Source organism: Astatotilapia calliptera, chromosome 16, assembly GCF_964374335.1.
Source record: "Astatotilapia calliptera chromosome 16, fAstCal68.1, whole genome shotgun sequence".
NCBI lineage: Eukaryota > Metazoa > Chordata > Actinopteri > Cichliformes > Cichlidae > Astatotilapia > Astatotilapia calliptera.
This window is the reverse complement of record NC_137437.1, coordinates 1443086-1457986: the sequence shown is the minus strand read 5'-3', so window position 1 is coordinate 1457986 and position 14901 is coordinate 1443086. Positions and strand designations below refer to the sequence as shown.

Below are 14901 nucleotides of genomic sequence, written 5' to 3'. Positions count from 1 at the left end.
CTCCTGAGTTTTAAATGCACTTTAGAACAGCACACAGCAACACTACATATGAGCGGGCGTAGGGAGGTTTGAGGTCTTCACTCACCCCGGGGGCCGTCAGGGCTGGGGGGCTGGGAGGAGGTGCTGGCCGTCAGACTGGGGTCTGGGATGCGGGGCCTCCCTGCTACTGCAGATAAGGAGGTGGTCCGCTTGCTTCCACCCCAGAGAGAAGGGTTACATCTCCTGGGTCTAGGTGCGGCTTGCCCCTCTGAGGGCGGGGGTACCTGGACCTGGGATATAGAGTATGTTTGGGGAGTGCGACTGTCTGTGCAGTGTCTATTTGTATCTGTCTACACGTTGGGTGAGTGCCGAGTATTTGGTGGTGCATATGGGGTGGGAATGCACGTTTGTGTCTGCGTGCACCTGTTCGTCTGTGCCTATATGTCAGGTTGGGTCTTAGACTCAACCTCTCTGGGTACATCTCAGGCCCTCCAAGGTTTGGAGGTCTGTCTCCCCTCACCACACTCCCTGCCGGTGGCTGATGCCCTCAGACGTTGGTGTGTTGGTGGTCCTTGTCGTCTGGGGCTGGGCGCTCATGTATGTACCGGCTCACTCCTGGTGGCCGATTGGCGGGGCCGGGCGCCTGTGGCCCGGCTGGGCTCCTTCCTCTGGGCCTGAAGCTCGGTCCTCTCTGGCACAGCTGGCTGCCGGCAGAGCCCGCGGGCACGCCACTGCAACCCCCTCTGGCCTCTGCTCCGTAGCTGCTGGGTGACCTCTCCTTTGGGGCTCTACTCAGCTCTTCCCAGGAGGGTGGCACGGTTCCCCCCCTTTGGTGGTCCTCCTCGGGTCCTCGTACTCTGGGGCGTCTGGATGTCTGGAGTTTTGATCTCCTCCATACCTGCTTCATACCCTGGAGGACGGGGCTGTGGCCCCCCCCACACTCCCTAGCAGATCGTTACATGGAGAAACCTTTGGAATGCAAGCATGCTGATCCACACAGGTGTGCACACGAGTGTTCACAGACGCGGACTACAGCTTTCTTGGCTGCTGCCTCAAAGCACACTGTGCGCTGTCTATCTTACGTGCTGCACAATATCGTTTATTATTTAGTATCTACTGATATCTACTGCTAGCTAGTTTATTGTGATGGTGCTGTTTTTATTATGTTGCTCTTTGCTGTTTGCTTTCTCTTCTGTTTTTTTTTCTCCATACAGGTGACCCAGGTGTTTTGTTTGTTTTGTTTGTTTTTCTTTCTTTCTTCCCCCCTTCTCACCGTCTCTTCTCCCCTCTGGTTTTCTTTTTCTCCCTCTCTTTCTTTCATTCTTTCTAAAAAAAATAAGTTTATTGATATCTCTGTGTTCGTGTGGTATTTATGGAGCAGCCTCTTGCAATCAAACCATTTGCTAGGGATGGGTATCGTTTAGGTTTTATCTGATACCGGTGCCAAATCGGTACTTTTGAAACGGTGCCGGTGCTCAAACCGGTGCTTAAAGAATGGAGAACACAAACTTTGTCCAAAAACCTCTCATGTTCAGCTGTTTTTTGTAAAAAGATAACAATGTTAGCCTTTTCTGCAGCTATGGGGCATATATGGTATCACTCTTGGCTGGAAGCAGTGCTTAAACAATGGAAAAAACACAAACTTTGTCCAAAAACCTCTCATGTTTAACTGTTTTCCACTTTTTCTTTGGTCATTTTAGCCTTTTTGGCCAGGGTGAAGGGAGTATCTGCCATCAGACAAGAAGACAGCTGCATGTACCTATGATGATGTTTGCTAGTTCACCTTACATGCATTAATGTAATAACGTGGTTAGCCTACTCAACGTAAATTACACACGAACAACATTAAGCTACTCACGCAGAGAAGAACGGCTGCTGCTGCATCATCATCCTCATCATTTCTGCTACACTGGCAGGGCTAGGGGCCAGGACTCTCCTCTTCGTGTTTTTGGGGGATGTTGCTAACTCCGGGTCAGATAACAGGCAACCCACGCACAGTAGATGCGCTCGGTGTGAGGTCTCGCAGCAAGCTATCAAATACGGCGCATTTCTGGGCTTTTAAAAAAACGCTATACGTCACCAGGTGTTTCATCAGATTCGAGGTGTTACCTCCTTTGACAGTATCACAGTATCAGCTTAAAGCACTTGTTGCTGCTGAGTTTGCATATTTTGCTGTGAAGTACAGCCAGACTTTTGACCGCTTCGCCTTGGGCATTTTTAATCTGTAGCTCTGCTCTAAAAGAACGTACGTACCTGGCCCCGCCTACTATCCTCGGAAACGTAAAATGATTGGCTAGAAGTGTATCACAGCTCAGGAAAAAAAGCACCGAAATAAAGCATCGAAATGTGCGCTGCTTTTCGGTCTGGTTACTACCGTTTATGTCAGAACCGGTGCCATCATGGCACCAGACACCGGTGCCCATCCCTACCATTCGCTGATCAGAACTGGTTCAGAAGCACATTTCCTTCTCACACACAAATGAATGCAGCACATTAAAAGCATATCTGTGGTAGCTTTTATCCCTGCTGAGTTATCAAGTACTCTACATATTGCAGGCAAAGCGACAAACACTAAATATTTTAAGAGCTCATGTCAAAAGTGGCCAGGAAACCGAATGTGAAATCTTTGCTAGTTCCAGACTAGCAATGAAAAAGGTTCATGTGCGATGAAAACAGGTGTATGCATGCCAGTAGAAGAAGAGTGACTGACTTCAATCCAGACTCTAACAATCTAAAAATTCTCAACAGCAAAAACCAAATAAACAGCTTTCACGTGTAACTTTAAGGCTCCATTGCCTCACAGCAAGACGGTTTGGAGTTTGCTTCCACCGTCAGGTCTTGCTGTGTGGAGTTTGCATGTTCTCCCTGTGTTAGAGTTGGACCCAGAAGAACAGGGTTTGAGTCCCGTGTGCAGCTCTTTTAAGCCACATTAATTTGTTGCCTAAGCCTAACAAAATAACCAGTAGTAACAGTGAGCTAAAAGAAAATGTATGCACATAATGATATTTTGATCATTCAGCAGTCATCCACTGTCTTTGCATCCTAAAGTTAAGAATTATGACTAGAAAACAACGTCAGCAGTCCGACTTTATACTCGATGACTGATTTTGTAATCGTATCACCAGACCTGCGGCCACATGTTCTGGACACTCGGGTAAAGAGAGGGGCTGAGCCGTCAACTGATCACCACCTGGTGGTGATTTGGATCAGGTGGAGGGGGAGGACGCTGGACAGACACAAATAGTGAGGATGTGCCCCAGTCTGTACGATCTTCAACACACACCTCCAACAGAGCTTCATTCCAAGGGAGACTGGGAACATTGGACTATGTTCAGCACTCCCACTGCTGAAGCTGCTGCACTGAGCTGCAAGGTGGTTGGCGCCGTCGTGGTGCAACATTGTCGGGAGGTGGATACTGGCAATACTGGCACGTCTTCCATGGAGGAGGCAGTTTCTGGGGATGAGGGGGACACACCTCCACAATGTTGCGTGGAGATCAGGGGCGGTACTTCTGGATTGGCAGACCGGGGGGTTTTGGTTCCCATTTTTCAGAAGGGTTACTGGGGGCGTGGGGGGGGGTTCAGCTATAGAAGGAACACACTCCTCAGCCTCCCTGGGAAAGTCTATCCTAGGAGAATTCATCCATTAGTCAAACCTCGGATACAGGAGGAACAATGCAGTTTTCGTCCTGGTTGTGGAACACTGGACCAGCTCTTTACCCACTCAATGATATTTGAGGGTGCATGGGAGTTTGCCCAACCAGTCTAAATGTGCTTTGTGGACTTGGAGAAGGAGCTCGACCGTGTCCCTCAGAGTGTGCTATGGGAGGTGCTACGGGAGTATGGGGTGTCTGACCCATTGCTACAGGCCATTTGATCCTTACACAGCCGTTGTAAGAGCTTGGTCCGCATTGCCTGCAATAAGTCGGACTCGTTTGGGTGATGGGCTCCGCCTGGGCTGCCCTTTGTCTCCGGTTCTGTTCGTAATCTTTATGGACAGAATTTCTAGGCGAAGCCAAGTTCTTCACTTCGGTGGTCTCAGGATCTCATCTCTGATTTTCGCAGATGATGTGGTTCTGGTGGCTTCATCAGGTGATGGCCTCTTACACTGAAATGGTTCGCAGCCGAGTGTGAAGCAGCGGGAATGAGAATCAGCGCCTCCAAATCTGAGGCCATGAAAAGAGTAGAGCGCCAGGGACGAGACACTGCCCTGAGGGGAGGAGTTTAAGCATCTCGGGGTCTTGTTCACGAGTGACGGGAGATCGTCAGACGGATTGTTGCAGCGGTCGCAGTGATGCGGACGCCGTGCTAGTCTGTTGTGGTGAAGAGAGAGCTGAGTGTAAAAGTGAAGCTCTCAATTTACTGATGGTTCTACGTCCCTGCGAGCTGTGGGATCTTTATGTGCTGAGAACATCAATATTCTCATAGTTTCCCATTTTTTGCACAAAAACTTTGACACATATAGATCGTTGGAGAAAGAGTGAGCTGCTTATTTACACAGTGCTTACTAATGAGCATGCTAGCGGCTAACTTGCAAGTGTCGACACACCCACAGTGTCAGGGGAAGTCACAGAGGCGTGGGTATTCACCACACTGTTTCTTTTGCACAAAGGAACACTAAACTGTGAAAACACCAGGATGGCACATTTTATTATTATTAAACTTTTCTTTATTAGAACACTGTACATATAGAAATCCTTCATGTGAGAATTGCTCCAAGAGTGTTTCATTAATAATTGCAGCCCCGTGTTTCATCCCTTGGCTCTATTTCTTCCTGTTTTCTTCTTCCTGAGCTGCCTGAAGATCTTATTGATCTAAACTTTGCACAGCAATTATCAAAAACACTGGGGAGCACAGCAAAGTAGACACTTTCCTATTTCTTTTGCCTGTGCACACAACACGAGCGCGTGGAGTAGCAGGAACAACTTATACCAAACACTTTATATTCAATATTTTTAGCAGCAGTTTTGAATCGATTAGCATAAATTTATTTGCATAAGTTTAGTTGCTTCACTCGTCAGTTGTTTTGTTGTAATTGCCACTTACACTAATGGTATACGTTAGTAGAGGGAATGTATTTTGTGTACTGCTCCAATTATACTGACCATTGCAGTAAATCTTTATTACTGTTTGTGTATAATTGTGAATAAAACTCCAGACATTTGCAAACTTAGTCGTATAAAATTCCAATGACGAGAGGAAACTTATGCAGCTCCTATCCTGATCCTGTGTGCCGTTTTTACCAGGTGCCAACTAAGTGAACACCAGCCTCCGGGAGTTATTGAGCGGACTCACTGCTTTTTAGCGCCCGTTTTCAGTATAGAGGTGAGGATGCCTCTGAGGATGCCTTCTGTGAATATTCTCCAAAAATACTGCCCCGCTTCAAAAGTTGTTTGTATGTCTAAAATATATTTACAGACATTTATATCTTACATGTTAATAAAGTTCAAACTCTGCTGGGTGCCAGGTAGTCCTGGGCTTCTGGGGCCCTGTCAACGACTCGTACCGGGGGGCCGGCCTGTAGCAGGGTCAGCTGGCCCTTGTCTCTGGTCCTCTGGGACTCTCACCTTTGGCTTCCACCCTTCGGCCCTCTTTGGGCCTTCGGATGGTCCTGGTCCCATGTCTGTCTGCCTCCAGGCCTCTGGGCGGCATCGCTGCAGCTTCCCACCAGCATTATCAAATACATATGTGGCAAAGACACAGGCACTCATGCACACTGTAAGAAGACTGTTGATTCATGTATCTGTGTATTTTCTTATTTCTTGTTCTCCAGGCGCAGCAGTCGGTGATACATCGTGCACTTCTATTTGTTTTCTAACACGTAACTGTGCAGAATGATAAATGCTCATTTTTAATTTGATGGCAGGAGCAGGGGCACGCGTCACACTGTGTTGCATCACCTCTTATTTCAACATCAGTCCAAGTATGCGAGAACTGAGAAAACAGAATGCTGTACTTTTGAGCATCCAGTGGTTTCCCACTGATGCCTGACATCAGAGTTCAGCTGCAGTTCGCAGCCTCATTTGTTGTTTCGTAATACACCCATTTTTTCCAGTGTGCCACAGGTCTGGAAAGCAGTACACAATGTCATTTGCAATGGTTTTTCTGAAATAAGAAATCCAGTATTGTCACGGTCTGGCTGGCACACCGTGGAAGGAGTGGGGAAGGAGGACCCAGGCGCGGTGCTCTATGTACAAACAGTGTTTATTTACAGAGTGAAAACAACGTAACAATAAATCCCCGTGTTCTCCCAGACTCCCGTGTCGTGTCTCCCGTGAATAGTCCGTGTGCTCTCTGCTCCCGTGTCAGCACCCCCCGGTGCTCGCTGCTCTCCGTGCCTTCCACGCTCTTCCTGCGGGAAGCAATAGCGCAGCTGTCAGGACACTCAGAAATGGCAGGCATACACTTTCTGACTAAACTTAGGCAGGGTGACTAACGTGGAGTCTCATGCAATGATCCCGCGTCGGTGGGAGCTCCAAGACTCTCCTAAGTAGCTCCCCCGACGAGCCCTGATCAGCGGCAGGTGTGTGGCTTCGGGTGTGGCCAGTCCTTCCACAGGGCCACACCCCTCAGGCCTGCAGGTGGCTGAGCTCCATCCTCCAAGCATCCCCGCAGACATAAACACACACACTCACACACTCACATCTACAAGCATGGAGGAGAGCAGCAGCAACACCAAAATACATATAATAATAATAATAATAATATAATACATAACTGCTCAGGGATCCTGGGTCGCCCAGTCCCAGGACCCTGACAAGTATAGTCCCCTGTAGTGCTGCTGATGCAGGGCCGCACCTCCATCCTCATGTCGGAGAGACTTTCTGCTCTTTTCTACACAAGCTTGTGACTAATTGACCTAATTGGTTATCAGTCTTCCAACAGCTATTTGTTTGAACATTACTGAAATGTTACACTGTTGTTGCCAGTGTCCAAACATATAAATACACTTCATAAACTTCAAAATGCTAAGAAGACAAAATTGAGAGATAAGGAAAGCCTGTGTAGAACACCGGTGCCAGTTCATTGCTAAACAGAGTGACTGAAAGCTTTCATCCTTCTCACATCCTGTGGACAGAACTGATCCAACTACCACTTTAGTGAGTTTGTATGTACTCACTGTTTCTGAAAATCTCCAGCTTACTGTTCCTTCCTGAACATCACTGCAAAACTGGTAAAGCTCTTCCTTGAAGCTGAGAATGCTGAGATAATCAAAGCTCTCCCAGAGTCCTCGTCTGAGTTATACGAGAAAACCGCAGCAGCATGAGAACGTTCTTCCAGCTGTAACAATCAATAACTGTCATTAGACATTTCCATAAAACAAACAAACACTACAGTGACGACTCAGCTTTGATCGGAGAGTTTTTCTGTTCCTCTGTTCAGACCTGATCTTTCTTCACACTGAGAGATGAATCGACCCCGCGTGGTCGGGCACAGACAGAGATTGATGCTGGACATCCTGCCTGTAATCCGTCGCTCATCTTGATCAATACGAAAACTGTGACTGAACTTTGTCCTTGTTAGGAAAAAAGACAGGTCAAAGGTACAGATACAGTACTCAATAATCAAACAAAAAGCCTGTTCTCCATCACATCGAGACTCTCACTCAGAGAACCAAGGTTACAGTGTAACCGCACGTTAACGTTGGCTTCTGTCACTGAAACACTTCAGATGTCCAGATGTGTGCTTCACCCACTTAACAGGCATTTATCCAGGCCACTTCGTGAGTGAGTCTGTAGCAGACTGACTGCACAGTGTTAGTGCTGTTTGATCCTCTGGGGATATCAGCGTAATGCAGATGCACCTTTAAGGTTCAGAAGTAAATGGTCTGTATTTGTATAGAAGTGAAGCCATTTTACAACAAAAAGTAGCAATATATCGACTTTTATTATTAAATTATACATCTATACAATAGATTCTTAATAAAACCGCAGCTATACAAATCATTAAGAAGTGAGCACATGATATTACCCATTGCAGTGTAACTGAAACTCTCAGAGGTATGCATTCATTCACAAATATGGGGATCATCTTCAGGCGTATTTGGAGGACATGCACAGAGAGGGTACACGGGCTCAGCCACACCGCTGTCCTTCCTCAGCTGGAGCTCCAGTCTTTGTACGCATCAGTGCACCGGTCCAAACATTTCTACGTGAGGGAAATCTCACTGCTTTGTTTTTTAAACATTTTATTCTGACATTCAGATCCCAGGAGAATGAACACTTGAGTTCATGACAAGATGCTAAATAAATGGCCGTGTTTCTGTCAGCTTTTCTTTGGACTTAACCTTTACATTTAGCCCGTTAAGTTCAAAGCATAACTGATGGTGACAAAGACAGGAATGCAGCCAGAGAGCAGCTGAGCCCAGGATAATGAGTCAGTATGATAATGCAGAACTGGGCTCAAAAGGCTGCTTTTGAAATTTAGACAACGTGATTTGTTTTCTCTGGCATCACCTTCGTGCCCACTAGAAGCAAGGATCTAAAAAAGCAAAGTAGTCTCCATTTCCATCCGTCCTTTAATTTGCCTTCGTCACGTCCATTTGAGACAGAAACCACTGCACTCCCAGTAAATCTGAAAATAAATTCATTCCATCCGGTATGATATTGGCCGTCTTCTTTTATGCAAAAAGCTCTAAGCACCGCCGGTTAGTGCTCTAAAATACAAGCCAGATTAAACTTCTGCTCTACGGCTTTGGTGCTCCACAAGTGAATGCTCTATGAAACAACTCCCAGACATTTGCCAGCAAAGTTCGGACGTTCTCCTCCACGAAACCTCGCAAACGTGCTGCTGTGATTCTAACCTCGTCACTGTGACTTCTGTGAACCCAAAACCTGTCGTATGAAGCAAACTGCTGTCTGTATGTTACTGAACACAAGCTGCAGGGTTGGAGGCTGTAACTGCTGCTACTGGCTGCCTGTGGTGTTTCACGTGGACCCTCTGCTTGATGATTACACCCTTTAGTCTTGGCATAAATAACTGCTATAAATAATACATTTCTCTCAGTTATTTTCTTATTTCTGCTACTTTATGACACAATTCACACCTTTTTTACACATTGCATCTCCTTCATTATGAACAGAAACAGCTGCAACACTCGCTGTTGACACTGAGTCAGGGCCTCATTTATCATTTTTCTCCTCGTTAATATCAAGTTTGTACGTTTTGTTGTTGTCACATGAAAGTAGCGACGTCAGGTTCAAATTCCACCGATGTTCATTTATCCACGTAACACTTGGTGTGGCCGTGCTGTGGCCAGGTTCATAGAAAAGACTGTGACGAGATGTTCACTGGTCCCGTTGGCCAGCAGGGGCTGGTCCTCGTTGAGTCAAACAGAGAATAAAACAGGGCTTTACAGTGTGACTGATTGCTGGGCTATCAGTGCTCAGCACGAGGCTACTCTAAAGGATGCCATGGCGGCTACATCCATCCCTTACATATGTGGCACGTCTGTGTGAGGTCGTCTGTGAGCACGGCAGCCTCACACGCTGGTCACACCTTTGTGACATGAATCTGGGAATGACGACAACACAAACAGGGGTTATTGTGGTCACTTCTCCCACCCAGAAACCTCAAATATGTGGGTGTGTGGACCCCCGTCTATGTGCTGAGGGTAACTTCATGATGTGCTGAACACTGTGCTGTGGGCACGCGATCAGTTTTTATTATCATGGTCGTCATTATTATTATTTTCTTCCTGCAGACGTTGATAAATGAGGCCCTCGCTGCACATCAACAAAGAATCTATGGGCCTGTTCCATCTGTCAGTTTGCACGCTGCTATCAACCGCGCCGTGGTAAACAGCCTGTTGAAAGAAATGTTAGCGATGGTCACCCCTCGCCAACGGCTGCGCTCTAGAGACCATGAAATTCTATGAAATTCCCATTTTCTTCAGCGAATGACAATAAGCTCTTTTGTGGGGACATGTGCCTGCGTCTGTGAGGGTCACAGCAAGAACTCAAATCCAAACAGATACGCAAATCAGGCACTCACACAGTGTCGGCAGTGTTGTCCCTTTGCTGCGACATTCACCCCCAGTGGAAACACAAACAGAGAGCAGCGGATGGATGCATATCTTACAGGCCTTGCCTACATTTCCTGACTAACAAATACAATTTAGTGAGTCCCACAGAAATGTGGAAATATTGTTGTGCACATTCAGGACGGTCGGCGGCTTCTGCGCTCGCCGCGCTCGTCCACGCCCCCGCGTTCACCCCTGGGAACGATCGACTTTTGCTTTACACATTTCGCAATGACGGAAACCACGGCAGCTTGATTCTGACAATTTCACCAACATCAAATACACTACGAGCTGCAAAGATTCAGCCGCCTGCTTTTACAGGAGCATTGAGAGTGGAGTCTGCTGACTTTTGCAGAGTCCCTGGGGAACTTCCAGGGCGGAGATATGCAGTGTTGTAAGAAATCCTGCGGCAGCACGTCCACCTGTGAGTCCTTTAGAAGAAAGAGGTAAGTTTGTGACATCGGCTGCACGCTGCAGTCAGATGTAGTATTCCTTCACGCTGTCTCTGACTGGGTTGTGGAGGTGCAGCTCAGTCCTGTAGTCTGTGTACATGCTGTGTCTGTGCTCCTCTTTGATGCTGCCGCTGCTCCTCTGGGCCCGCCGCTGCTGGTACACCAGGCGGATCACCACAGCCAGTGCGCACACGGTTATGAAGACCACTGCAGTGACCACACCTGGAAACGACGCAGGGAAGGCAGGTTAGATGATGGCGGTGTTGGTGGCCTCAGGTTTAAGTAGTGTAGGAGTGTTAGCAGTACGTTTAGCCCTGCACACATGTGGACACAGGACCTTAAAGCTGGGATTACTGCACGCTTGGTCTCTGATCGAATGATTTCTTTGAACAGTTCCTCTCAAGGATACCTGAACAGCATCAACGTTTAATGAGAGCACAAGATGTTACTACACAGGAGTCTGCGTACACTCTAATATGTGAATAAGTGAAGCTTCCAGTGTGTGAAGGCTAACGACTCGTTAATGATCTCGACCGACTATCGTACAGCTGGTAGTTTATCTGTTCATCATGGCAGCATAAAAAGGACTAGTTTGACTTTGGATTGATCCCAAAGGTAACTGAGTGAATACATCAGGACAAAGGCTGTTTCTTCAGGACTTCCAGCATCATTAGTTAAAACGACTTCACACTAGTACAACTTATTTGGATGCGTCCCCACGGGTCTGGGAGGAGACACGCTGGTTAAAATATTCAAGGACAACCGAGGACTGCTGGAACAGCATCCTGTCCACAGTGGGGTTTTACACTGCGACGGACCAAGAGGGGGCTGACAGAGAGAGAAGCTCCAACACCAACAACTCTGAATCTGACTGGGATTTACAGCTGCCCACACGGACCAGTCAAGCCTTCTGGAGTCAAACACGATGAAGATGATCATTTTCATACATAATGGCACTGTACCAACTGTCAGCGTGATGCTGATGCATGGTTAACCTAAGCTAACGCTACCTTGCGAACGCATATATGTACATATTTGAGCCTGTATGTGTAGTCTGCATATACAGACTGTGTGGATAAGAGCCCCCCCCCCCAAAAAAACAGCCAAACCTATTTAATCATGTCACCTATGGAGAAAATAAAGGGTCAAATTACCACGACATTCATCCCCTGGATGAGTGGACGGAGACTTCTGACCAAAGCAATTATCTCTTTATTTCTCAGCAAGTTTGGTAAAAATGATCCAGACAAATTTTACAAACGACGATGAAGAAGCTAATCTAATCTACTTTCCCTGAAACTGAGTCCACCTGGTCTGACAATGAGTTTGTCATGAAGAGATTTGAACACTCCTGCACACATCGTGTGAGGGAAATTTTAAATGGGTGGATTTTAACTCAAAGTAAGTAGCCTTCAGTATTAGCATCCCCTTTGTGCCTTTGAAAGGAGAATCAAACGAGACTGCCGTCCTCCTGTGACAAACATCATTGATTAGACATGATTTACAAAGATAATTAAAGAAAACAGGATGCATCACAATTTAATCTGCAGCCACAACAAAGAGATGATGTCAAATTTCCGAAGAGCTAAACTGAAATAAACAAGTTGAATGAAATAAATGTTTGTAACAATCAAAGCTATCGTATCATTTATTGATTGGAGCTGACTAATCCTCCGACTGTGATTGAATAATGTGACTTTTATTGAGAAATGTACTGATTTGTCTTCTTGTCAAGAGGCTGATGAAAAGACTGCAACCCTGTCAGGTGTCTGTGGTGAAGCTGAGGGATCAGTAACACCTCCGAGTCCCTGATGGTTGCCTGGAAACTGGTCTGAGCCAAGAAGCTGTCTCACGGTCACCGCGGGAGACAGCTTCCTTCACTCTTTGATGGTTGTGATTTCACAAAACAGGTTAATTAACAACATTTAAATGAAATTGTCCTTATTCCAGCCTTTATGTTGAGCTCGACGGTGTTGTGTCTTCATATTTACCTTACAGACAGCACAACAGATGCATATGAAGCAAACAAGCAAATGACAGAGCTGTTACCGGAAACAGGCACAGCGCCTCAGAGAATGAACACTAAAGATGATCACAGTTATAGGGCCTCTGATAGGCTTTATAAGTAATATCTGGGGACATGTAGCTATAAAATTAAATGCTTGCTTGTTCAGAAAACACACATCACAGCATCAAGTTTCATTTCAAATAAAAAGAAGGTTTAAGACACGATCGTGGCAATAAGCTCGAGCTGGGCCGAGTTATCGAGAGATAAGGAAAAAGCATTAAGACGGAGCCAAATGGAGAGAATGACAAATGACAAACAGCTGGGACTCATTTTCAATTAAGCAAAGGAAAAACAGGAGCACAGCACAGACCTGCTATTACAGCCAAATCCTTCTGGGTGCTGCCGGCACGCTGCTCTTTGTCTTTATTTGCATTTACAGCCTGATCTGCAGAGCAAAGAGAAACATCATCATTTTCATACATACCATGTCAACTTCTCTTTACTGACTGGCTCCTCCTCCTGTACAACGAGGCGTGCTGCAGTACAGTGCATGACATGATGATTACATTTGGTTCATGAGAGGCAAAGACAAACAGTCTATTTAAATGTCTCTGCTTCTGAAAACGATTTTAAACAGCAGTACAACCCTGGAAGTCCTGATTTACACAATCCAGTTTTACTGTGATCATGTTCTGTTTGGTTTGTAGCTCTTTGGCTTGTTGCACCGCTGTGACGTCAGCCAACGTTTCTGTAACACATCCAGTCCAGTGAGAACAGCTGTCTTTGTGTCTGGACTTCAGGCAAACGAGAAACTATTTCACATGCGGGTCGGGGTCATCTTCTTTAAAACTGATCGCTGTGAAAGACGCACAGAGCAATGCCAGCAAAAAGCCAGCTCGGTGTCGATACAACAGGAAAAAGCAAATATGGAAACCAGTGCTGCTATACTGGTCTTAAGATAACAAACCCTACAGAGAGCTCTGGCCTGTGTACATAAGATCCAATGCTAATGCTAACCACACTGTCATGGAAATATGATCCTAACCATCACAAACTGAAACAGAAACTCTTCAGTAGCTCAGCTTTGGTTTCATGTGACCACGACACTTTTATCCAAGCCTTCTCTGAACCATCTAGATGTTCGATGGCAAACTCACGCTGTGGCTTCTTGAGCAAGGGGACTGTGTGGGGGCTGCAAGATTTCCATCCATGACGCCGTCGTGTTGCCAACGGTGGCGACTGCGTCCCCGCGTGCTTTAGGTCATTACTGCTGTGTGATTTTGGGCTGATCCACTACGATTCACGTCTCAGATTTTGATTCTGAGCTCCAGACCGAGGACAATAGATGGTCCTTTTACTTTTATTCCATTTATGAAGAATTGCACAGCTGATGGTTTCATTCTATCCAAATTTCTCAGATGACTTTAGTTCAGTTTTATTTATGTAGAAACAAATCACAGCAACGAGTTCCTCAAAGTGCTTCAAAGACTCAGATTAACAGACAGAAACAATCAGCTCGTGTGTTTGTGAGTCTAAGTAAACAGATCATCAGTGTCATGGATGTGGATGTTTTACCTTGCAGAGTATGTGACTCGGCTAGCGCGCCACAATTTGATTGGACCAGCGGGCCACGGACGGTGACCAATGAGCTCCCGCGATTGGTCAGCGCTACCTTCAGTGGTGCGACATGATTAAACTGGACTGAGGAGAGGCAGCCAATGAAACCTTTAGAAGCTCCTTGTATCACTTCCTCATCAAAATTCTCCATTCCTACAAAGACACAGCCGAGGAGTGAGAAATGCTTCTGGCTTCGTTCGGTCAAAGCTGAATGAGAAGGACTGATTGCAGAGACTTACTGGTGACTTTGCCTAACGTCAGCGATCGTATGAGGATCAGCTCCGCGTCAGATGACAGTGTGTACTTTCTGTGGATGTCCTGGTTGATCTGGTTGGATAGAAAGAAATCAGATAACAAGGTGATTACACGAAATTCAAAGCAAGGTAACAGCAGCTGCAGCTCAGCGTAAGAGCGAGCTGTGTGTTCACTGCAGCCTCACCTGAAAGCAGCTACAGGTAGCTCTGAAGTGAGTTTGACCTTGTACCTCTGTGCCGTCATGCTGACTCGGAATAATCGCTTAACACGGTGAAGTGCAATAAAAGTGAAGGGTTTCAGTTTCCTATTGCATGAAAAGATGCACACGATGTGCACAGCTTTCCTCTTTAGATGAATCCTGCTGTCTCGTCATGTTAGTCACATTGTTTCACTCAAATAGCTACAGTGCTGTAAAAACGTCGTTGCACACTTCCTCATTTCTTAATTTTCTTTTGCATGTTTGTCACACTTACATGTTCCTGATCATCAAGTAACTTTGATCATCTGAGTAAATACACAAGTTAAATGATGATTTCATTCAAATCCACACCTACCTGGTCCTCTGTGAAA

General features: G+C 46.2%; 1 protein-coding gene across 1 annotated transcript in view; it reads right to left on the bottom strand.

The window, feature by feature from the left end:
- Positions 1–6164: 6164 nt before the first annotated feature.
- Positions 6165–14901, bottom strand: part of cntnap5a (contactin associated protein family member 5a) — a 148400-nt gene continuing 139663 nt past the window's right edge. The window contains exons 21-24 of the mRNA XM_026145972.2: positions 14316–14403; positions 14035–14229; positions 12830–12904; positions 6165–10673 (exon numbers count right to left, since the gene is read on the bottom strand). Of these exons, the coding sequence (XP_026001757.1) occupies positions 10477–10673; positions 12830–12904; positions 14035–14229; positions 14316–14403 (555 nt within the window). The 3' untranslated portion in view covers positions 6165–10476. The remainder of the gene's footprint in view (positions 10674–12829; positions 12905–14034; positions 14230–14315; positions 14404–14901) is intronic.